The 24,415-nt window shown below is 45.0% G+C and overlaps 1 protein-coding gene across 3 annotated transcripts in view; it reads right to left on the bottom strand.

Moving 5' to 3' along the window:
• SEC16B (SEC16 homolog B, endoplasmic reticulum export factor) overlaps nucleotides 1–24,415 on the bottom strand; it is a 327,501-nt gene that overhangs the window by 111,837 nt on the left and 191,249 nt on the right. For all 3 annotated transcript variants that reach the window (XM_063939718.1, XM_063939716.1, XM_063939717.1), the window contains exons 18-19: nucleotides 10,977–11,049; nucleotides 9,912–10,133 (exon numbers count right to left, since the gene is read on the bottom strand). In XM_063939718.1, the coding sequence (XP_063795788.1) occupies nucleotides 9,912–10,133; nucleotides 10,977–11,049 (295 nt within the window). The remainder of the gene's footprint in view (nucleotides 1–9,911; nucleotides 10,134–10,976; nucleotides 11,050–24,415) is intronic.

Consider the following 24,415-nt stretch of genomic DNA (forward strand, 5'->3'; position numbering starts at 1 on the left):
GTGGATCAGGCTCCCGCTCCCTGCCCTCCGGAGCCGCGGCTGCGACCTCCTTGCTCCTGCACCCCTCACGGCGGCGGCCATCTTGCTACACCCGCCCACCAGTCGGCTGCATTCCCCCGCTCCCACGGGCGTAGCCTGTTCCTCCTTAGCCCCCCTGCCACATAAATACCCCCTCCATAGGGAATACGAGGGGTCTGCTGCTTTTTTGAGGCCCCAAGGAGTTGAGGCCTACACCAGATCCGGGATCCGGGGCCTAAATTAGCTGCACACACCCGTCTGATTTGCCCTGCCAATGTGTAGGCCTGTTAATAGCCACCTACCCCCCCTTGTATCTGTGGATGGACTGGCTTCTTTTCTGGGCTCCCCCTCATGCTCTTTGACCCTGCACAGTAATGCGGGAATTTCCCTGGAGGGGAGAGTGATTGCCCAGGGAGGCACGGTCTGCCCGACCCCTATGACGCTGTGCTGCTACCTGTTGTCTGGGAGCCTGGCTCCCCCTCTCCCTTGCTCGCTGGAGACCTGCCCCGTGGGCACTTCTGGAGGGTGATGACCGGATGCCGGGCCTCTAGTGATGCATTATTCTGATGTAGTCCAGACCGTTTACACACCACCACCTTTGGCCTTTATGCTTACCTAACCTTTCGCCTTATATTCTCCGGGATCCGTGGTCTCTCCAGCGCTCTTGCCTAGCCTACGGAATTACATCTCTTCAGAATGCCACCGAAAAAGGTTAAAGAGGTGCTGCCTCCTAGAGTATCTTTTCCATCTCAGAAAGCGGCTCCTGCCCTCTCTACTGCACGGAAGTCCCCTATGGCCACTTCTGCAACAGACCCTCCCTGCAGCCCTGCTTCTGTCCCGGGTTTTGACCCGGAATCCGACGCCCCTCTCACGGTCAAAACTTTGTATCAGGCTCTATCAGCGTTTAAAACAGAGTTGACTCAAGATCTCACAGCGGCTGTCCGAGAGGTTAAGACGGAATTGCATGCTATAGGGGAACGTACCGACCACCTGGAACGGAAAGTCGAGGAATTGGTCTCGTCCCACAACGACCTCATAGCGGCCCATGATCAACAGCAGAGTAACCTTGAGGCGTTTAAACTTAAGATTGCGGATATCGAGGACAGATCTCGGCGTAATAATATCAAGATCCGAGGCATTCCCGACTCCGTGCAAAATTCTGAGCTGGAGGACTACGCCACCACGTTATTTAGGAAGCTTTTGCCCTGGGCTGACCCCAGGGAGCTGCTTATAGACAGAATCCATAGACTACCTAAACTGCGCTCGGTTCCTCCCTCACTCACACGCTCATGAGAGTGCACTTCTTCACGACGAAAGAACGCATCCTGAAGGCGGGAAGAGACTCGGATTCTGACATGCTTGGTGGATTACAACTTTTTCCGGATTTCTCTGCTATGACTTTGGCTAAAAGACGATCGTTTCTCCCTGTTACCCTAGCGCTTCGTGACCAAGAGATTACTTATCGATGGGGTTTTCCGGTAAAGCTCATCATCTCGTATGAAAATAAATCCTACACAGTTGCCTCGTTGGAAGCTGGAGTCAAGCTGCTATCGGAGTGGGATATTCCTGTCACGATGCCGCCTGGATCCAAGAAACAGTCAACTCTTCAATCGGAGTGGTTCGTCGCCTGAAATCGTCACTTTGAATTTGGACTTTGAATATGGACATTACTTTGTACCGTTCTAACGGATGGGCCTCAGCTATTCGTTTTGATGTGGTCTCGTGAGTTACCCTGTTAGTAGTTATATTGCTTGAGTCCCGGCTCCGTGCTCATGGTTTAGTTCATGCGTATATGTTCTTTGTTTTCTTTACATGGTTGGTAGGCATATTTGTATCTGTATATGTCTCTTCTTTCTTTTCCTCATCTAGGTTCATAGGTGGTGGTGGCGTTAGGCCACATGTTCCCCCCTGTTAATGTACTACTGCATTTTTTTTGCTTTCCTTGCAGTAGTTATACCGACCCGATGTTTTGGTTTGTTCTTACCCATTCTTCCCCCCGTTATTCCCTCCCCCCCCCTCTCGTAACACTGTAACTAACTGTATGAGACAAAAAAAAATTCTTGTTTGTATACCAAAATGTCTTACCACTCATGGCGTGCTTTAGACCGTCTCGATGCTCCAGGTTCTGTCCATGAACGTTAAGGGGTTAAACTCCCCTAACAAGCGAAGGTTGGCATTGGGCTATTTTGCTAGGCACAAGGTGGATGTTGTTGCGCTGCAGGACACACACTTTTCATCCTTAGCGCCCCCTGTGTTTAAAGACCGCAGGTTCCCTATCGGTTATTTTGCAAACGGCCCTTTTAAGAGGAATGGTGTAGCTATATTGTTTAAAAACTCAGTCTCCTTCACTTTACACTCCCAGGTTGCCGATAAAAATGGCCGCTATCTTATCTTAAGTGGCCTTTTAGATGACAAACCGGTTACCCTGGTTTCAGCTTATGCCCCTAACTCAAATCAAGTGGCTTTTTTACGTAAACTATGTTTAGTTATCCAGAGGAACCATATAGGCTCGCTCCTCCTCATGGGGGACTTTAATTTGGTCCTTGACCCCAGGTTGGACAGGTCTCCAAGGCACTTTTCTCCCCCTTTAGCCTCCTCTAACGCCTCATGCTTAGCCTTCCGCAATCTCCTGGCTGAATTTTACCTCTACAATATTTGGCGGGTGCAAAACCCTACAGGCCGTGAGTACACATACTATTCTCCCGTTCACAACTCCTATTCCCGTATTGATTTTTAGTTTTCTGACAAATGGACCCTCCAATTTGCTAGATCCGCGGATATCCTTCCAATAACCTGGTCAGATCATGCCCCGCTGATTCTTAAATGGGATCTTAATAGTCAGCATGCCCCGCCCCGACCTTGCAGACTCTCTCCTCACTTACTGGCAAACCCCGTATCTAAAAAAATTATAGTAGACAGCATCATGTCCTACTTGGAATTTAATTCTCCTTCAGACACGTCCACTCTGAATTTCTGGTGCGCACTGAAAGCCGTTGCTAGAGGGGCGGCAATACAGGCAGGAGCCCACCTTAAGAAACTACATCAACAACGTTTGAACGATTTGGAGCGTAAATTAAAGGAACTGGAGGAGAAAAATCAAGCTCGACCCTCGAGATCCCTCCAGAAAGAGTTGGCTGACATTAGGTCCCAGCTTCAGACATTGCTTATGGTGCGCACCCAGGCTTCATTAAACAGGATGTGTCAGAAATTTTACCTAGCGGGGAATAGACCGGGAAAATTGCTTGCTCGTAAGCTTAGAGCGCAACAAGCTAGGAATAGAATTAAGCTTATTATGTCCCCAACAGGCACAAAAATATCTAATCCTTTGGAGATATCAAATCAGTTTGCTGACTTCTATTCCCAACTTTATAATCTCTCGACTGACCCTTCTACCCCGCAGCCTACTCTTTCCTCTATCAACTCCTATCTCGCTGATTTGAAACTTCCTTCCATTACCGACGACCAATTAGAAATGCTGAATGCCCCCTGGTCCACCACGGACACGCTAAGGGCAATTAAATCCCTCCCTAAAGATAAGGCGCCAAGCCCAGATGGCTTTATTAATGATTTCTATGTTTCACTCCAGGACCTCCTGGCTCCATCTCTGGTAACAGTTTATAATGAAATCACTTCTCAGGGCACTCTCCCAATGGAGATGCTGGAGGCTCGCATTGTCACGATCCCCAAACCAGGTAAGGACTTGACTTCTTGCCAAAACTACCGCCCCATTGCGCTGTTAAACGGAGACATTAAAATATATGCTAAATTAATAGCTTACCGATTGAACGCCCTCCTTCCCTCCTTGATACACCCCGACCAGGTTGGATTTATCCCTGGTCGACAAGCGTCTGATAATACCCGTAGGGTATTCAACCTCGTAGACTCCATAGCGCGTGAAAAGGGCCTTCTCCTGTTATCCTTAGATGCGGAGAAGGCTTTTGACCTGCATAAACTGGACCTACATACGGGAAGTATTATTGAAATTTGGCTTCCGCAACCGAATCCTGTCATCCATACTAGCCTTGTATAGCTCGCCCTCGGCCCGGGTCTATAGTAATGGTTTTCTGTCCTCTCATTTTTGTCCTGGCGATTGAACCTTTGGCAGCTAAGATTCGGGCGGACCCACAGTTCCCAGGACTCCAACTTGGTACCGTCTCCCATAAACTATGTTTATTTGCCGATGATGTCCTTTTATTTGTAACCGACCCCTGCACCTCACTCCCTCATTTACATGATATTTTAGATAGGTACTCTGCAGCGTCCTATTACAAATTAAACACAACTAAAACTGATGCCCTGCCTATTAATCTCACTCACTCCATGGTCCCTTTGCGCGCTAAATATCCCTACAATTGGCAAACGACCTCAATACGGTATTTGGGTATCTATATCCCCCCATCCTCCTCTTCTGTATTTGACATTAACCTCCCCCCTTTACTGACCGCGCTACAATTGTCCACCAAATCGTGGCTTAACTATGAGATATCATGGCTGGGACGTCTGGCCGCCTTTAAAATTTCGTTGCTCCCCAAATTAATGTTTCTGTTTTGCACAATCCCCTTTGTTTTCCCCAAGAAATATTTAGATAAGGCTTCTACTATCCTCACCAATTATGTCTGGTCTTCGCGACCGCCTAAATTGTCACGCACCAGGATGTCATTGCCTAGGAGAGTTGGTGGCCTCGACATGCCTAATCTTTCCCTATACCAAGAAGCCTGCCTCTTAGCCCAGATTAAAGCTCTTTCTAGTGATGCCCATTCGGAGTGGACGTGTTTGGAGGGACTAGCCTGCCCTAGGTTCCCCCTGAGGGATCTTTTTTGGCTACCCAAATCTATGCGACCTTCGGCTCTACGCCTTCTCCCCTCAACCCGAGCCACCCTACAGGTCTGGGACAGACTGACCATGGGCTTAAATTCTCCCTTTAATACCTTGCCTCGAATTTCCCTACGCACAATAGCTGCCCTAGTCCCTAATCTCAATTTGGCAGGTTGGCGTTCTAGGGGGATTGGTCTACTGGGAGACCTGTTCAATGGGCCCGTGCTTAGCTCCTTCTCTGCCATTCAAGAATGCTTTGCTTTACCTGACTCTGAGAGGCTCAGTTACTACCAAATACAACATTGGTGGAACAGCCTCCACCTTACCCCTCCCCATTGCACCCTACTATGGCTCAGGTCCTGGGTCGTCTTTCTAAGGATGCTTCTGCAGGTGAGATCTCCTTCTGGTACAAAACACTACTAGCATTGGTTCCCGTTCTTAAAACTAGAGCCCAAATCAGGTGGGAGGTGGATATTGGCTGTACCCTTACCGACCCCCAATGGCAACACATTTTTACGTCATCCTTTACTATGTCTAAATGCCTAAATCATTCCGAGATGCATGTCAAGTTACTGCATAGGTTATATCTCACACCCGATAGGTTGCACACGATTTGGCCTGCATGCTCGAAGTTTTGCTGGCGCCTCTGCGGCGAGGTGGGCCATCTTTTTCATATTTTTTGGACCTGTCCCTCTATTAAGTTGTACTGGGTAAAGGTGTTTGGGCTGATTAAAAAAGTACTTGGACTCACTCTGTCCCCCACCCCCTCATTGCTTTACTAAATGTCTACCCGCCAGTGGCGTGCGGTGAGGTCAGTGGCTAGTGAGGCACTACAGCCATAATGTCCGCCAAATCCTGCCGATGACCCCTAGCCAATGCCCGCTACTGCCTCTGAGCTGGTACCCGCTGCCACTGACAATGGCTTACAAACTCGCCCAGAATCAACTGACCCAGCCCTCCGCCACTAATTTCTATCTCAGTCCGATGCCGCCAATGCCCGCTGCCTGCCTGCTCATCATACTTGTGATATATTGTACATTTTTATAGAAAAAAAATAAAATTACTGTTTGGGACTGGGAAGGGAGTGGGAGGAGGACATGAATGCAATTCTGTTGTCCAGGGCTTCCATTAACTTAATGGGGAAGGGTCTGAATGGGTTAAAAAATAAAATAAAAAAAATGTGTGAGGTCCCCCCTCCTAAGTATAACCAGCCTCGGGCTCTTTGAGCCAGTCCTGGTTGTTTAAATACTGGGGGGAAAAATGGGCAGGGGTTTCCCGTATTTAGACAACCAGCAACGGGCTCTTAGACCGGTCCTGGTTCCAAAAATATGGGGGACAAAAGATGTAGGGGTCCCCCGTATTTTTAAAACCAGCACCAGGCTCCACTAGTCAGAGAGATAATGCCACAGCCGGGGGACACTTATGTAGGTCCCTGCGGCCGTGGCATTATCCCCCCAACTAGTCACCTCTGGCCGGGGTACCCTGGAGGATTGGGGACCCCTTAAATCAAGGGGTCCCCCCCTCCAGGCACCCAAGGGCCAGGGGTGAAGCCTGAGGTTGTCCCCAGCACCCCTGGGCGGTGGGTGCCGGGCTGATAGCCATGTGTGTAAAAAAAGAATATTGTTTTTTGTTGTGGAACTACAAGGCCCAGCAAGCCTCCCCCACTTGCTGGTACTTGGAGAACCTCAAGTACCAGCAGGCGGGGAAATAACAGGCTCGCTGGTACCTGTAGTTCCACAACAAAAAAAATACCCAAATAAAAACACAAACACACACCGTGACAGTAAAATTTTATTAAAACACACTTACACACTCACACATACTTACCTACATCCCACACCGGTCACGTCCACTTGTCCAGTAGAATCCAATAGGGGTACCTGTAAAAATGAGAGAGATTACTTACCTACATCCCACGCCGGTCACGTCCACTTGTCCAGTAGAATCCGAAGGGGTAGAGGCACCTGTAAAAATTAACATTATACTGACATATGATCCACAGGAGAGAGAGAGAGAGACACGAACTAACCTGCTGCTGCTGCTGGAGCCAGCGGAGGACAGCCGCACGTACTGTACGGCCACCGCTGCTGCCTGTCAGGTGATCGGGAGCCGGGAGGACGGAGCCAGAAGGGGAGGACGGGGGGAGAGCTGCAGGCTCCGCAGGACCGCCGCTGCTGGTAGTGAGGTGAGTGGGAGCCGGAGCAGGAGGACGGGGGGGGGGGGGGGGAGCCGCACACGCTGAAGGCCCACCGCTACTCCCGGCTATCATTAACGCCGGGACCCGCCGCCTCCAGCGCCGCATGTGGGTGATTGGACAAGCGGATCCAGCCCTGTATCCGCTGTCCAATCACAGGTGCCTCGCAAACATGGGGGTGGTGTCCCTGTCAGCGAGGCACTTGGAACAGTGCCGCTTTCCCTATGTTTTTTCATGGGCTTTTACAGCCCAGTGCTAGGCTCCGCCCCCCGCACTGTCCCCGTTCCCATTATCCACGGGAGGCACTGCTATCAGTGCCTCCCAAAGTACTTTAAAGCAGTAAAATTATTAGGATTCAATAAAGAAGATACTTATGACACAGAATATGTGTCATAAGTATCTTCTTATCACAGGGGAGGCACTGCCTCCCCTGACTTCACGTTTCTGCTACCCGCGCACCGTAGGTGCTAATTTACAGTACGTTTTAGGTCATATTTGCTTTGCAGCCCGTGCGGCCTTAGCCCAGAATTGGAAACAATTCATACCCCCCCCACCCCCCACCCCCTTAATGAAAGTCATACATAAAATTCAGAAGCAATTCTTGATGGAGACTGAGTAAATGCCTTGCTCCCTTTCTGTCAAGTCCCCTCTAGTGCGTTGGAAGCCTTGGCTGCTCTTTGCCACGGAGGGTGAGGGAGCCAATTTAGTACTGCGATCCTCCTCCCCGGACATTCACCCTCACACCCCTCCCCTAGATGGAGACCCCTCTCCTTCCTGAGTCTGGGATCACTCTGTGCTCATGTGTGCAATTTGCATTATTGTGGACTCAGTGTCTTTTTTTCTTTTTTTTTCATTATGTACCCCTTACTACATTACGTCCACTGTAGTTCTTCTGATACACATGTTTGATTGATTTTGAATTGTATGTATAAGTATACATATTGTCTCATCTATGTATTTACTGCTTCCCCCCCCTCCCTCCCTCCCTTTTCTTCTTTCTGTACCCCTGTTTTGCATAACAAAAAATTGAATAAAAATTATTGATGATTAAAAAGTGTTAATTAGTAAGAGCATGCATTCTGCCGCTGATCACACATTAGGGGTCAGCCTGAAACAAAGTAAAATTAAAAAAAAAAAGACCTGATGGACATTAAACATGAGAACAGCACTAGTGCGGACGTACATGCAGGGCCGGTGCAAGGTTTCTCGGCACCCTAGGCAAAACTTCTGCCTACTGCCCCTTCCCCCTACCCACCCTTCAGATGAAAGGCATGCTGCTCTCACCCCCTCCCCCTCACTCTGATAAATGTCTGCTGTTCTATCCCCTCCACCATCTGTGTGCATGGTGCTGCTCATCCCCCCAGACTGTGTGCATGCCTGCTCCTCATCCCCCCCCTCCCCCCCCCCCCCCTCACCACACTGCTGCTCTCGCCCTCTTTCCTTATCAATGCAGAGAATGTACTGTGCAGCCACCTTACCTGCATGCTGCAGTACAGAGTTGGGACTGTGGGGCAGATTTATTAAGCTCGGTGAAGTGATAAAGTGGAAGGTGATAAAGGACCAGCCAGTCAGCTCCTAACTGTCATTTTTCAAACCCAGCCTGTGACATGGAAGTTAAAATCTGATTGGCTGGTCCTTTATCACCTTCCACTTTATCACTTCACCAAGCTTAATAAATCTGCCCCTGAGTAGTCTGTGAAAGAGCCTGGAATGAAGAGCAGTGCTGCATATCACCCCCAGCCAGGACTCCAGGAGCTGACAAAGTTACTGCCTGTGCCGGGTGGAGGTGGAGCTGGAGGCTGCAATACGGGAGCTTAGCAGTCACGGCTACTGTAAGATAAGAGTTCTGGGGGATTGCAGCGGCTGTGAAAGGTAGGACCGTGCAACCTTTTTCAGGCAGCTGTAGCAGGCCGCCCCCTCAGGTCCCGGCGCCCCTAGGCAGCTGCCTAAAGCTGCCTAGTGGAAGCTCCGGCCCTGCGTACATGGGATCAGTTATCCTGTTTCATATAGAATAGAATGCACCATGAGAAAACACTTATCCTGGAAATCAGTTTCTTTTTGTCTTAATAGGACCTTGTGCTTCTAAGACTAGGGTAATTATAATTGCTATGAGATGGAAAGCTGAGTACCTTGTAGCTGCTGAACAAAGCTCATTGTCTGCCTCCTGCCTGTGCAAGGGACAAACAACAATTCTTTGAACTGTCTACTGAATTGTCAGATATGTCATACAGTAAATGACATCCCCATCTTTCTTTATATTTATTGTTCTGACTCCTAGAGCATGCTGGTCTAGTTTGTCTCTATAGGAGGCATGTTTAACACTCTCAGTTCGAGAATCACCACATTTTCACCTGCTGATATCTCTTGTTCTATTCAGTTAATGGATCAACATATTTACTTATTAGTGGCAAATACCTAGTGTGATATAGCACAGTGAATGTTACTGACGGGAATGAGATGAGAGATGTATACCAATATGCATTCATCCAACCCAATTACATAAGCGTAAAAGCAGAACACTTGGTTTTTACATGACCAAATAATAGTGTTTTAGCAATGCAACATTTAGCCCAAGGAGTAAGTACCCCACATCCCATAAAAAAAAAAACTCTTTCAAACACATATTGATAGAATAAAAAACATTTTTGCATAATGTACTAGTAAATGAAATAAAAGGGGTTGGGTACGGAATTCTGACAGGTGTCGGGATTCCGGAGTCGGCATTCTGACAGTCGGGATCTTGAACGTACGGATCCCAATTACATCTCAATAAATGTAAGGTCTGCAAATTCACTGTAGCATACGAGATGGTAAGTACAGTACTTGAAGAGTAAAGAAGTAAAAATAAAAGGAAATGGTACTTGATATGACAAAGGCTTTCCACCTTGTTCGTGTGGCTTTTCATAGGTGTTGTAAACAAAGGGTAATTCAGCCTTTGGTGCGCCCCACTCAGAACAGATTTCATTTTGCGACTCAATGGGTGGCAGGTTTGTAGACTGGACTACCCAGCTGCTGTTTTGGCCGGCCTCAGCTTCTGCATTGTAGGGTGTACATCCTGTATCATACTCTTGATATGCTTGTTGATTTTCAACTAAAGTGGAGACTTCTGCGAGGAAAGATGGAGCAAAGCAGTTACATACAGTGCACTTCATACAGTATGCATGGGTTATAATCACAAATGGGTTCGGTATATTATGTCTCCATTCATCAAGTTGAAAGAAAAATGCGGACGTGGTTGTCATGGTAACATCGAACATGTCAACATGTTATTAATGCTGACATTTGCCAGGTCGACACTGATGTAATGTTGACATGGGTGGAATGTCGAAACTGTCTTTTTAATGTCAGTCTATCCCTAACCCTGGCCCTAACTGTAATCTTAACGCTAACTGACAATAACTCTAACCCTAAGAATAAAGCAAATGTGACATTTAAAATGTCAACAGGCTGTTAATGCTGACATTTCTGATGTCAAAATTTTAACCAAGTTAAAAAACATCATAATTTCAACATTCTGCTGACATCATTAGAAATGTCGACAGTGGCAGTGTGACTTCATGACTGCATCCCTTACAAGCTTGGGGCTTACATACGGCAAAGAGCAAACATTGGCACTGTGTTTTCTCTGAATGAGGCCCATTGTCGCTGTTTCCACCATGGTCATTTTCCAGGTCAACTGCAAATCAGGGGTATTATCAAAGACCAGAAAGTAGGCCTGTACTTTAACATACATTTACTTGCAGTCATAAATTAACTTTATTGAGAGCAGGACAGTTTACAAAATAACAAGATATTGACTGATGATAATGATTACACTCTAAAATATTAGAATGGTACAAAGGTCAAAACAGTGTGTTACACATACAGTAATCTCAAGCTGTAAATTTGCATTGATCCGTTTGTTATAGTGGATGTTATACAACGTATGTATTAGGCATGTTTTACTTACCCCTGGTAGCTTCTGTTTGGTTTTGTTGGTTATCACAGGCTACATGGCTACTTGTACCCACTTCATATCCTGCCTGGTTAAAAGATACATATATGCGCATTTCAGTTGCAAAATATACTCTTAAACAGAATCCAAATTATATGCTGCGGATCCCTTGTGGCGCCATATAAATAAAGGATAATAATAATAAAAGTTACTCCATAGTGACCAACTGTGTAAGTAAGCATTATGCATCATCAATGTTAAGCAGCCCATCACTGCCTTATTCACCCACAAAGTCACTTTATGTTACTTACACTCATCAGAATCTGCTCCAACTCTAAAGTTTACCAAGCATTGCCTGAACTACAGTATATCTATATCCATATATATATATATATATATACATACATACAGGTTGAGTATCCCATATCCAAATATTCCGAAATATGGAATACCTGTATTCCGAAATACGGACTTTTTTGAGTGAGAGTCAAATAGGGAAACCTTTGTTTTCTGATGGCTCAATGTACACAAACTTTGTTTAATACACAAAGTTATTAATAATATTGTATTAAATGACCTTCAGGCTGTGTCTATAAGGTGTATAAGAAACATAAATGAATTGTGTGAATGTAGACACACTTTGTTTAATGCACAAAGTTATAAAAAATATTGGCTAAAATGACCTTCAGGCTGTGTGTATAAGGTGTATATGTAACATAAATGTATTCTGTGCTTAGACTTAGGTCCCATCACCATGATATCTCATTATGGTATGCAATTATTCCAAAATACGGAAAAATCCCATATCCAAAATACCTCTGGTCCCGAGCATTTTGGATAAGGGAGACTCAACCTGTAGTACATATTATCATCTGCAGCCGCCAAATATGTTGCTACCTGAATAAGTAGCATGTCTTCAGATCACGCAAAGTCATATATGCTCTTTATCAAGTTATAGCGGTTCTATTTGTAAATAAACTGATGTGATGCGTACCCTTCCTACCGTTTATCCAGGGGGCACCATGTTCTACCCTCTCCCCATTACATTATGTGGGATGTTATTCTATTTCTTTACAATAGCGATATCCAAATCTAAATGAACTTACCAATTACCATATCAATGTGAAACATATATAAACAGAAAAGCTGGTCAAAAAAGTGACAGGAGCACAGAACAAAACTTAGCAATTTGCCCAAAAGAAAGAGTTATTATTTTTTAAGTATCGCATCACTTTCAAATGTGTCATGCTTTTTCCTAGAAACTGTCATGAGTATGATTTTAATTAATCCAGAAACCAGTAATGACCAAAGAAAAGTCCTCATTTCTCTCAGGAAGAGTTTAAACAAGTTTAGATGTAGTTTAATTAGAAAAAGCGCATTGAATGCTGGCTCCACACCTTGACACAAAAACATCACATTCTATTGTCCTACGTGAGGCCGAGAACAAATCCACTGCAAGTCTTTCAATATCGCTTTAGCTGTGGCAGCCGTCACTGTAACGGTTTCACCTACTGTCCCTGAGCCTCCTGTCAGAGCCCCTTTTATGCTTTTGTGATTGCCTGTTTCTGAAGCCACAGAAAGTCTGTGATAGCCTGTGCCAATTACAAGAACTAACTCTTAATACTTGTAGACCCCTCACCTTTCACAATCACCGTTTTTTAAATCTAAGAACACTACCACAGAGAAATGGAGACGACAGAAAAAAAATCATGATGGTTAAAAAAGAACACTTTATTCCTTTTACAAAGCTGAAATGTAATTTATTTCCCCGCAAGTCACGGGCTAGTTTCACAAAAGGTGGATAGAACTGGTTTTAAGCGCCATGTTGGAAAAACAAAGATAGCAGGTGACGGGGTATATCATTTTTTCCTACAATTATCACTGCTTTCGTAAAGCCTTATAACTGGACTGCAATTCTCAATCCTGTTTATTGTACCAGCAAGAAAAGAACACTAATGGTCGCACTGCACTGGAACTTATATAAATCAGCATTAATCAGCGCTGTCAATGCATTAGGGGCGAGAGATACTGAGGCTTGCTCTTCTATTGTATTTAACAAGCCTGTATGGCAGACATTCATTTTACACCTCCCGATTCCTCAGCAGAGCCTTCCAGTGCATTGTGAGAGAAAGCATTATGTGATTACCATATGACACAAACAACCGAGTTGTAATAACAGTCTTTTATTAACGCAAGCTGTCAACTCGGCATAGATTTATAATTGGCCTGCTGAAAGTGCTACTATGGAGTTAATATACGGTATTAAGATTCTGTGTGCTGCTTATGTTATACACTTTTATAGCAATTATTTATTATAGCTTACACATAAAGATGCAGTACATTTTATATACAAAAGATTCTAACTGCGATAATTCAGCTCTCTGCAAATGGGTCACCTTGTTCTATACACCTAATTTCACTGTTTGGGATCATGGATTCTATTTAGCAAGATACAACGGTGACAATCATTATATATCACTGCACATCTGAGCAATATATAGCATAGTACTGCTGTAATTTACCATAATGGGGTTCCTCCTGGCCAAACCTCCACTTTTCTGCAAGGGATTTCCCAGTGTCAATGAGTCAGATGCAGTGTGCGACTGCACTGGCTACACTGTGACTGGCAGTGACTTCCTATTGGAAGTCCTAGCTGTCAGTCACAGACACTACAGGCAGTCCCATTGGGAGATGTTTCCCGCCTCTGAGACTGCCAGACCGGGCTGCGATTAGCAGAGAGCTGGATTTCTTTAGGAAGCCACACCCTGCCTTTCGCACAACACAATCCGGCTTCTATGGGCTGCAGTCCATAGAAGCTGGGGGTTGGCTCATGCGCAGTCGCACCAGGCTATCTGCACATACGCCGGTCCCGGCAACTGCCAGATCCATTGCGCAGGTGTCGTGACCCGGGGCTGTCTGTCTGCTCTCTACTCCGGTCACGGGGATAGTGGCAGTTCCCCCACCAAATGTAAGTAGGAGCCACCGGTTTTCTATCTGTCACCAGGCGCTCAACATAAATCAATATGCACATGGGCAGGTAAGGTCTGTGCAAGTGCACAGTTATTGACATGGGACTGTGTACATTCAGAACAGGTTTTGCGTCGTTGGATGTAGTACAGCTGCAGACATCAGTTGACTGACAGTTTGCAGCCATTTGGGGGAGGGGAGGTGGGGGCGATGGCCTCTGTTTCACAAAATGAAGGCATGTTGTCTCCATTTTTGCGGAAGTGGTGAGGCCAAGGTCTCCAATCTTCCAATGGAGATTTCCTGGCCTCAGTGACGGAGCTGTGATGGCCGGTCTGCATGACCTCATGGGTAACTCAGCCAGCTGATTATTATTATCCTTTATTTATATGGCGCCACAAGGGTTCCGCAGCGCCCAATCACAGAGTACATAAACAAATAATCAAACAGGAAAACAGCAACTTACAGTTGATGACAGTATAGGACAAGTACAGGGTAAATAAACATAGTTACATCAGCAGATGACACTGGAATAAGTATCAGGTGGCAGAAGACTGCTGGATGTGGTGCAGTTGAAGATTATTAAAGTAAGAAAGGATAAGCACATGAGGGAAGAGGGCCCTGCTCGTGAGAGCTTACATTCTAAAGGGGAGGGGTAGACAGACAGGGGTGACACAGTTGGGGTACATAGAGAGCGTAGAACAGAGGGTTAGGATGAGATTTGGCTGGGTTTGGTGAAGAAGTGGGTCTTGAGAGCCCGTTTGAAGTTTTGTAGATTATGTTGCAGCTGATTGGAAGCCGACGCAGCAGAGGACCACACATGAGTGCAGGAGGAGTCTACGTATAGCAGGCGCCTCCTGCTGCATTACCATATGTAAGCATCACTTCTGCTTCCAAGTATGCAGCACAGAGGCTCTTTCTTTCCACATCACAATCACCCCCATGGTGGGGATCCAGCGAAGCCTCTCTGTCTTTCAGAGATGGTGCTAGCTAGTAGAGTAAAGCTGTTACATACAGCCTATGGGGAATGATGTAAAATATGGAAAGTAGGGTAAGGCCAGGGAGAGCTCTGATTTCTCCAGTGTTAATCTTTTGTTGAATTGATTTTTATGAATGAGATTTAAGGCATGATCTGTGCACATTCCTCCCCCGAGCTGGCAGCAATGTGGAACCCCAATCATCAGGATCCTCAGTTTGGTATATGCAAAAGAGTCCTGTGTGCCTGACACTCAGAAAAAGGCCAGTTCTGTCTGTCTCAGAGCTAGTATTATAGGTGCAGAACATACCTACATGCTCAGATGTTATTGGCAGATACAAGTGTACAGACTACACAGACAGAGCAACCCGTGCACTGGGTCTGACCGCTGAATCTTTCTAATTTGGCCACAAGTATATGAAAGTGTATAGCTGCATGTGATGAGATCCAACAGCCCAGTTACCAGGTAAAGTAGTCATATCGGCCTTTGTAGACTCTACACTGAGCCTTATTATATATGAGAGCAAATTACTTTCTATTTCTACCACTGCAATAAATGGAGTTTATTTTATATCTGTGACCTTGTAGCATAAGGGCCCTACAGACATGCCGAGCTGCCCGACGGCGGATACGTCCGATGGGCGACCCGGCGGCGGGGGGGCAGTGACGGGGGGAGTGAAGTTTCTTTACTCCCCCGTCACGCGGCTCCATTGAAGTGCAGGCAAATTTGGACGAGGTCGTCCATATTGGCCTGCATGCACAGACGACGGGGGACCAGCGATGAACGAGCACGGGGCCGCGCATCGTTCATCGCTGGAGCCTCCACACTGAAAGATATGAACGAGTTCTCGTTCATTTATGAACGAGATCGTTCATATCTTTCAAACAAATCGGCATGTGTGTAGGGCCTAATACTTGCCTACCTGACCCTCTCCATGAGTGAGAAAATGCTCTGTTCCTGGACTTTCCTGGTAATGTATGATTGCCATCACCTGTGGTGAAACACCTTTCTTATCAATTATCTAGCTCACCACAGGTGATGGCAATCATACATTACTAGGATAGTCCAGGAACAGATCATTTTCTCCCTCATGGAGAGGGTCAAGTAGGCAAGTATGCCTTGCAGCCTTGAGTATTGGGAGCAAATTCTGTTTTGATTCACCACATTAAATTTCCTGCATTATACTTAAATTCTTTACTGATACATTGTTGACTATTTATGTAACGTGCTGGAACATTTTCTATCCATGCTGGTTTTAAATGCAGTTCTAAGTTGGAGCTACTTAAATTCCATCGCTCAATGTACAATCTTGTGGAACAGGGTGAAAACTATGTTCTTTGTTATAAAATTTGTTGGAGATTGGATTCTCCATTAGTGCATCATAAGTATCCTCACAAATAGTAATCAATACAACTGTCGAGGATTACATGTGGAAAGTTGTTACATGAGGTGCTGGAATTTGGTGAAAAACCCATCAAAGTGCAATTAGCTGTTAAATCATTTTCATGCTGATCTGCATAAACTGAAACAGTAACAATAAATCAGGATTATATTAAAGTGTTCAGCTTTTAGTACTAGCGATGTGCTTAAAAGTGAATAATTACCTTTATTTATGACCTGTTTCTTCTCTTTTCCCTTTGCTGAGATCAGACTCTTGTCCCTATGTTTGTGCCAAGCAGGCATTCAGCAGGACTTTCTATGCTGCAGTATAATCTTCTTGATAAAAAAATCACCATTGAGGCTATGCCACTTATGGGGAGATGTACTAAGCAGTGAAAAGAGTGGAGAAGTGAGCCAGTGGAGAAGTTGCCCATGGCAACCAATCAGTATTGAAGTAACATTTAAGATTTGCATACTACAAAATTATACAGAGCAGCTGATTGGTTGCCATGGGCAGCTTCTCCACTGGCTCACTTCACTCTTTTCACTGCTTAGTACATCTCCCCATAAGTCTATCTTTACAGAAGGCAGACAAAGACAACAGGCAGAACAATGAGCGAGGCCCCTTTATGGATGTTACATTGTTTGTTTATCAACACCTGAGGAAATTCACATGCTGAATTCCGATTTCCCTATTACGTGCACCAGTAAATAAAATTCATCCTGGTTTTCTTGCTGAGTCAGCATGTCTTATTGTAGGTACACACTGATAGATATATCTGCAGATCAATTGATCTGCAGATATATCTATGGAGCATACACAATGCTGATCCGTCGGGGACGTCATGAACTGGGCGGGTGTGTACACACGCCCGCCCAGTTCAGCTGTCAATCACTGCTGGCTGCCGTGGCATGTGTACGGGCAGTCGGCTGGTCACCCGTACACACACAGCAATGCGCCAATATATCGGTAGATATATTGGGCGTCGGCTGTGCTGCAGGGCCGATGCGATATGTCTGTGAACGATGGAGTTGGCCAACGGACCCGCGATATATTGGCCGTTCAACAGAATGGACGATATATCAGCCAGTGTGTACGGGCCTTTAAAGATAAAGATGGTAGATGAGATGGTGCCCATGTGGCAAGATGGTGACTGGTTATCATCATTCTGCTATGATTATGAGCCTATTTTACTGTGAGGCCCAAAGCTGTAGCACAATCCACTCCATTGTTAATCTGGCCCTGTCTCCTGTCTGCCAGGTTAAGAAAAGGCAGGAGAGGATGTGCAATGCCCAATGTGGAGATTGGGAGGGGGATGTGATCTGACTAGGGTGCCAACAGGGCTGCACCGAACCTGGATAGCAGCTACTTAAGAGAAAGTTTATGTGAATATACATTATGTGTACTATTTTTGTTTAACCATCAATTAGAAAAGATGACAGTGAGTACAGATGGTTCTATTAACATAAGGATCAATGTTTTATTTTTCAGTCAAGCAACTTTCTTCATAAGCATCCTGGTACTTTTAAAAATGCAGATGAGTAAAGACTCAAATATAACTAGTGCCCATATAAAAGATTTTATATGATTATGTTACTTCTAACACTTATTGAAGTGATTGCATAAATACAAGAATCTAAACATGTATTAATGAGAAACTAAGGCCGCAATAAGTTTGCCGATTTTTTTCTTTTTAAACATAATTTTTATTAGTAAGATTATAGAATCAAACAGAGACCAACATATTTTAGACATAACATAATACATTATAAACATAGATTAACAGTTGGCATTCGTAGAAAAAAACAAAGATATGATCTATTTTAAACCCATAAATCGGGTAATAAAATATAGAAAGAGTATTAGCCAGTAGAACGACTAACCAACTGAGACTGGAGAGTAAAAAAGGTGAAGATGAGAGAAGAAAAGAGAAGAGAAGAAAGAAAGGAATAGAAGAACAGAGTAGAATCCCCTGGAGGGGTCCATCAATTAAATCCAGAATTGTCGTATATAGTACAGGGCATTACAAGTTGAAAGGCGAAGGAGCATTTTGGGTAGCCAGTCACGGACTCCATATTTAACAAACGACTTAGACTAACAGTTAAGCAAACTTGTCATATATTCCATACGGTAAACATACCAGATACGAGATATTATATACTGTATTGGGGGAGGAGCAGGGTTTTTCCAGTCTACTGCCAATTGACATGTCATTGCAGAGACCACATGGCGTAGCAGTTTATTTTGAAATTTGGTCAGTGTTGGCAGGTTCAGGGAAAGGAGGACATATTTAGGGTCGTAAGGAATAGGAATCTGTAATAAGCTAGAGATAAGATTAATTACATCTCTCCAGGTATTCACTATTTTAGGGCATGACCACAATATATGTAGAAAAGAGCCCTCCGTGCCACATCCTCTCCAACATCTGTCCGATGTGTCAGGGTACATTCTGCTCAAATGAGAGGGTACATAATGCCAGCTATATGATCATTTATAAATGTTCTCCTTGACCCTAATGCAAATGGAGCTAGATGCCGCATTTCCCCGGGCTTCAGACCATTCCTCATCATCTAAGGCCGAAACCAGATCCGTTTCCCATGCTCTCTCGTGAGGATCATGTTGAGAAGGTGGCTCCCCATTAAGTGTGGTATATAAGAGGGAAATTAGACCTTTGGTTGAGTGACGTCTGATACATAAGGTCTCAAATGTAGTCAGGAGTCTGCTAGAGAGGACGTGGTTCAATGAGGAATGAAAGTTCCTAAGTTGTAAAAATTGATAGAAATACCTGGAGGGAATGTCAATATCCTCTTAAATCTGAGAAAATTGAGGAAAACTAGAGTCCCTAGTGATATCGTTCAGATACAAAATACCTCTATCCTGCCAAGGGGCTAATAAAGGTTTGTGTTTACCAGGGGGGAATGCTGGTATTGGGATAATGGGGGAGGGGGTCAGAGCTAAGCTGTATTTCCTATTGGCAAAGTCCCAAACCGTTAGTGAACGGGACACTATGGGGTGGGAGGCCACATTTCCAGGACGATGGGGCTTCGGGAGCTAGAGGAGAGAAGAAAGAGTAGAGAGGCCTAGTTCATCAGCTTCCATAGATACCCAGACCCTCTGAGAGCCCGGGTTGCACCATTGTATACATTGTGCAAGCTGCGTGGCTAAATAATATCTTTTAAAGTCTGGAATACCCAGACCACCACAATGTGTGGGGAGCTTTAACAGTTTCAGTCGAACTCGGGGACGCTTATTTGCCCAAATAAATCATGACGTGTGAAGTTGTAGAAATTTATAAACAGAAGAAGGGATAAATATTGGGAGGGTCTGGAATAGATATAGAATCCGAGGGAGCACGTTCATTTTCACTGAATTCACCCTACCTATCCAGGAAATAAAAAGGCTAGACCAAGAAGATAAATCTGACTTACAGTAATTTGATCCAGAAGCCTGGGGAAATTAGCTTGGTATAATTGGTGGTGGCGGTGTGTTAGAAAAATGCCTAAGTATTTAATTTTTAGCTTGTGCCATTTAAATGGGAAAGAGTTCTCCAAGGAGAGTTTGATAGGGCCAAGAATATAAAAATCCAATACTTCAGTTTTGCTTGTGTTCATTTTATATCCCGAATGTTTAGAGTAGAGGTCTATTTCAGAGATGAATGGCTGTAGCAATTGCGTCGGGGACCCTAGGGATAATAGGATATCGTCAGCATATAAAGCAATTTTATGCTCAGAAGGACCTATCTTCACTCCAGATATATCGGCATTATCTCGAATCTTTGCCGCCAGCGGTTCCAAAACTAGGGCAAATAACAGGGGGGAGAGTGGGCATCCCTGTCTGGTGCCAGTAGCGATTCCGAAAGTGGAGGAGGTGAGGCGATTAACAGAGACTGTGGCAGTAGGGGATCTATAGAGCGCTGAGACACCATCCAAAAACTTGCCAGAGAAGCCCATCCTCTGGAATACAGAGAAAGCGAAGGGCCAAGATATTCGGTCAAAAGCCTTCTCGGCATCCAAAGCAAGCAGCAATGATGGTAGCTTTTGTTTATGAATAGAATAAATTAAATCTATGACTCTCCTGGTGTTATCAGAGGCCTGACGGCCAGGAATAAAGCCCACTTGATCTGGGTGTATCAAATGTGTGAGTAGGGTGGCTAAGCGATTGGCCAGTATTTTGGCATAGATCTTAAGATCTACGTTCAATAATGAGATTGGCCTATATTTGGAACATTGTGTGGAGTCTCTCTCAGGTTTCGGAATCACTATAATATCGGATTGCACAGTTGCCGGTGCAAACGACGACCCATCCATAACATTATTAAAAATAGAAGTAAGATAAGGGGCCAATTCTGTAATGGATGTTTTGTAATATTGACTTGTGAAGCCACCTGGGCCAGGGGCCGCTGATGACCGCATAGATTTGATTGCCTCATTAAGTATAGAGAGCTGTTGTTCCATCAGACACGGCAAGGGGGCATCCAACAAGTATGATCATGCTCCCTCTGGTCCATCAGTGGAAAGAGGAGGGGTAGGGAGATTATAAAGGGAACTATAGAAGCCTCTAAATTCCTCTATCATCAGTTTAGGATCATAGGTGAGTGTATTTAATTTGTGTGAATATAGTTTTTCTATCATGGCTGTAGCTCGCTTGCTTCTCAGCTTGTTGGCTAAAAGACTGTCTATTTTATCTGATTTATCGTAGAACCTTTGATGTAGCTTCTGTAATATAGCTGCTGCACGTCGCGATAAAAGGGTATTTAACTGACCCCTGAGGTTATCTATCCGAGAAAGCAGGGAGTCACTCTGGGCAGTTTTATGTTGAGCTAAAAGCGCAGAGATTTGAGACTCTAATGAGGAAAGTTCCTCTGCCGCCCTTTTACGTATGGTTGAAGCTTTTGATATGAAATGACCACGAATAGGGGCTTTGTGTGCTACCCAAACAAGGCCGGGAGAGACCTCGGGGGAGGCATTTTCCTTAAAAAAAATTGCAGTGTCTAAAAGAGTTGAAGTGTGTGATAGAAGAGTGTCTAAGCGCCATTTACGCGTTCTATTGGGGGCTCTGTAAAGATCTACCAGAATATAAACTCCCGCATGATCCATCCACGAACAGGGAGTGATGCCTGCGTCAGAGACCAATGTCGTGAGTGATTAGGACACATGGACCATATCTATGCGAGCAGGGCTTAAAGTGGTCCTGGAGAGATGGTGGAACTCATTTACCCCGCCACCTCCCCCCGCCCCCATCCTCACATTAAGTGGTGCCAGGGCTAGTGCTAGTGTTTTTTACACCCCCCCCCCCCCCCCATCTGCAGCTATAAATTATTTCCCTACTTACCATACTTTATAAAGGGACATTGATCTCACAAAAAAAGCAGCGTGGTCACATAATAGTCCCCTAAATTCAAATGACACAATGCAGAAGCACAGTCTTATTCACAATACACCGTATGTAGTGCCCCTGATTCATATTACACCACATAGTAGTGCCCCTTATTCAGGTTACGTCACTCAGTAGTGCCCTTTATTCACATTGCACTACACACTGGTACCCTCTATACATGTTATACCACACACAGGGGCGCTTTAAGAGAGGAAGAGGCCTGTAGCACTACTGACGTCAACGCAGGACGCCAGAGGGCTGAGTATTCAAAAAAAATATCTTTGCAGCTGTACCCTTTATAGATAAGCCAGTAGCGACACTGTAGTGCCACTTATACACATAATGCCCACAGAAGTACCGCTTATACACAAAATGCCCACAGTAGTAGTACTGCTTATATACTGAATCCCCACAGTAGTAGTGCCCCTTACACATAATGGGGGTAATTCCAAGTTGATCGCAGCAGGATTTTTGTTAGCAATTGGGCCAAACCATGTGCACTGCAGGGGAAGCAGATATAACATGTGCAGAGAGAGTTAGATTTGGGTGTGGTGAGTTCAATCTGCAATCTAAATTGCAGTGCAAAAATAAAGCAGCCAGTATTTACCCTGCAGAGAAATAAAATAACCCACCCAAATCCAACTCTTTCTGCACATGTTATATCTGCCTCCCCTGCAGTGCACATGGTTTTGCCCAATTGCTATCAAAAATCCTGCTGTGATCAACTTGGAATTACCCCCAATGCCAATAATAGTAGTGCCACTTACACATAATGACCACAGTAGTGCTGCTTATACACATAATGCCCACAGTAGAGCCGCTTTTACACATCTCTGCCTCTGTCAGTCCAGCAGCTCACCACCTATGTCCCACCAGCAGCTCCATGCCCTGTATCCCTCCAGCAGCTTCCCCACCTTTCATGTCCCTCCAGCCCCCTCTCATCTTGTCTTCAAGATGCACAGAGCCAGCTCCTCTTCATGCCTCCTCTTCACTTCAGCAGCGGTGACAGAATGACATCACATATGCTCTGTTGGAAAAGGAAGCCACTGGGACCTGGGGAGGGGATGATTGCTGTCCAACAGACACAGCATGTGTCAGTACCAGGAGAGGTGGGCTCTAAATGGTGGAGGACCATGGAGCTATCAGAACCTGGTGAAAGGTGAGCTGGCTGCAGCTCATCAGTAACACTAGCACCGCCTGCATCATCTATTGATATAGGTGATGGGGCAGGTTTTTTGGGGAATTACTGTGCAAGGCAATGGAGGTGGTGGAACTAGTTTCCCCTACCATTACAGGTGGTGGAACTCAGTTCCACCTCGTTCCCCCCCACTTTAACCCCTGTATGCGAGAGTAGTGCTGATGTGGTACAGAGAAGTGAGTATAGTCCCTAGCAGTGGAATATTTAAGGCGCCAGGTGTCGTGTAGATTAAGCTGTTTGTGGGAGGATGTTAATGTGAGAGAGACGTCAGTTGAGGTTGCCTCCTTCTTGGTTTTTGGTAGGTTAGATTTATCTAAGAGAGGATCAATAATGGTATTAAAGTCCCCACCCAAAATAATGTGACCCTGTGCTACTCTATTTAAACGCAGAGTGATTGTGCGGAAAAAACGTGATTGATCTTGATTAGGGGCGTATATAGACACAAGGGTAAGAACTTCTGTATGGAGAGTACCAATCACTATGAGTTACCGGCCCTCAGGGTCAGCTATCATTGTAGTATGTACAAATGGAATGTTACGGTGAATCAAAATAGCCACCCCAATTTTCTTACAGTTAGCAGAGGCAAAGAAAGTTTGGCTAAACTGCTTACCTTGAAGTCAAGAGTGTGTACCAGTAAAGTGGGTCTCCTGAAGGAAAACTATGTCCGCTCCTTCCCTCCTACAGGCGGACAAAGTCACTGTACGTTTCTTGGGAGAATTAAGCCCATTAACATTTACAGAGAGAAAAGAAGAAAAAAGAAAAGGGACAACAAGAAAAACGGAACATAGATACAGAAGAAGAGAAAGTAATAGGAGACCCATACGGGGAAAAAAACCCTGAAACATAGGGTCCCAGTAAAGGACCGCTACACAAGTAATGATCATAACAAACTAAATGACAACTAAAGGGAGCATGGGGGTGGCGGAAAAAACTATGTAAGAGAAGCAAGTCCTCCTGGACCGCAACAGTTGAGTCGGCAATGGCCGAAAATTCAGATATATAACCCAAATCCTACAATTGTACTGTGTCGAAACAAGAGGGGAGACAAAAAAGGTAGGGGAGGAGTAAGGGAGAAGAGGGAGGGGAACAAGGGTGAAAAGGAGGAGGGACAAGGGGAAGGATAAGGAGGGAGGGGGGAAAGCAACCCCATCACTATAAAGTATCGCTATGCATAGTGTATAATAAACATCAAAGTCTAGTAAACTATGTAACAACCAATATCATTCATGCAGAGACTATAAGATGAGGATATATATCCCTGAGAAAGTGAGAACTATCTTTTTTCAAGGAGTGTCTGCCATGATCAGGGAGGTTCATTGGTGTCAATGCGGTGACGGGATACTCTTGTCCATTCAGGTAATGGAGGTTGGAAACGCCGAGGCCCAGGAGAAGAGGCAGTAGCCCCATCAGATGGCGGTAAAGGAAGGAGATCAAGTTTAGCTAACAAATCCTGTCTTTGAGTTAAAGTTTTGACGGAATGAGTGGTATTGTTCACTGAAATTTGGAGTATTAAAGGAAATCTCCATCTGTAGCGTATTTGATGCTGTCGTAGTATCCT

Source organism: Pseudophryne corroboree, chromosome 9 (assembly GCF_028390025.1).
Source record: "Pseudophryne corroboree isolate aPseCor3 chromosome 9, aPseCor3.hap2, whole genome shotgun sequence".
Taxonomy (NCBI): Eukaryota; Metazoa; Chordata; class Amphibia; order Anura; family Myobatrachidae; genus Pseudophryne; species Pseudophryne corroboree.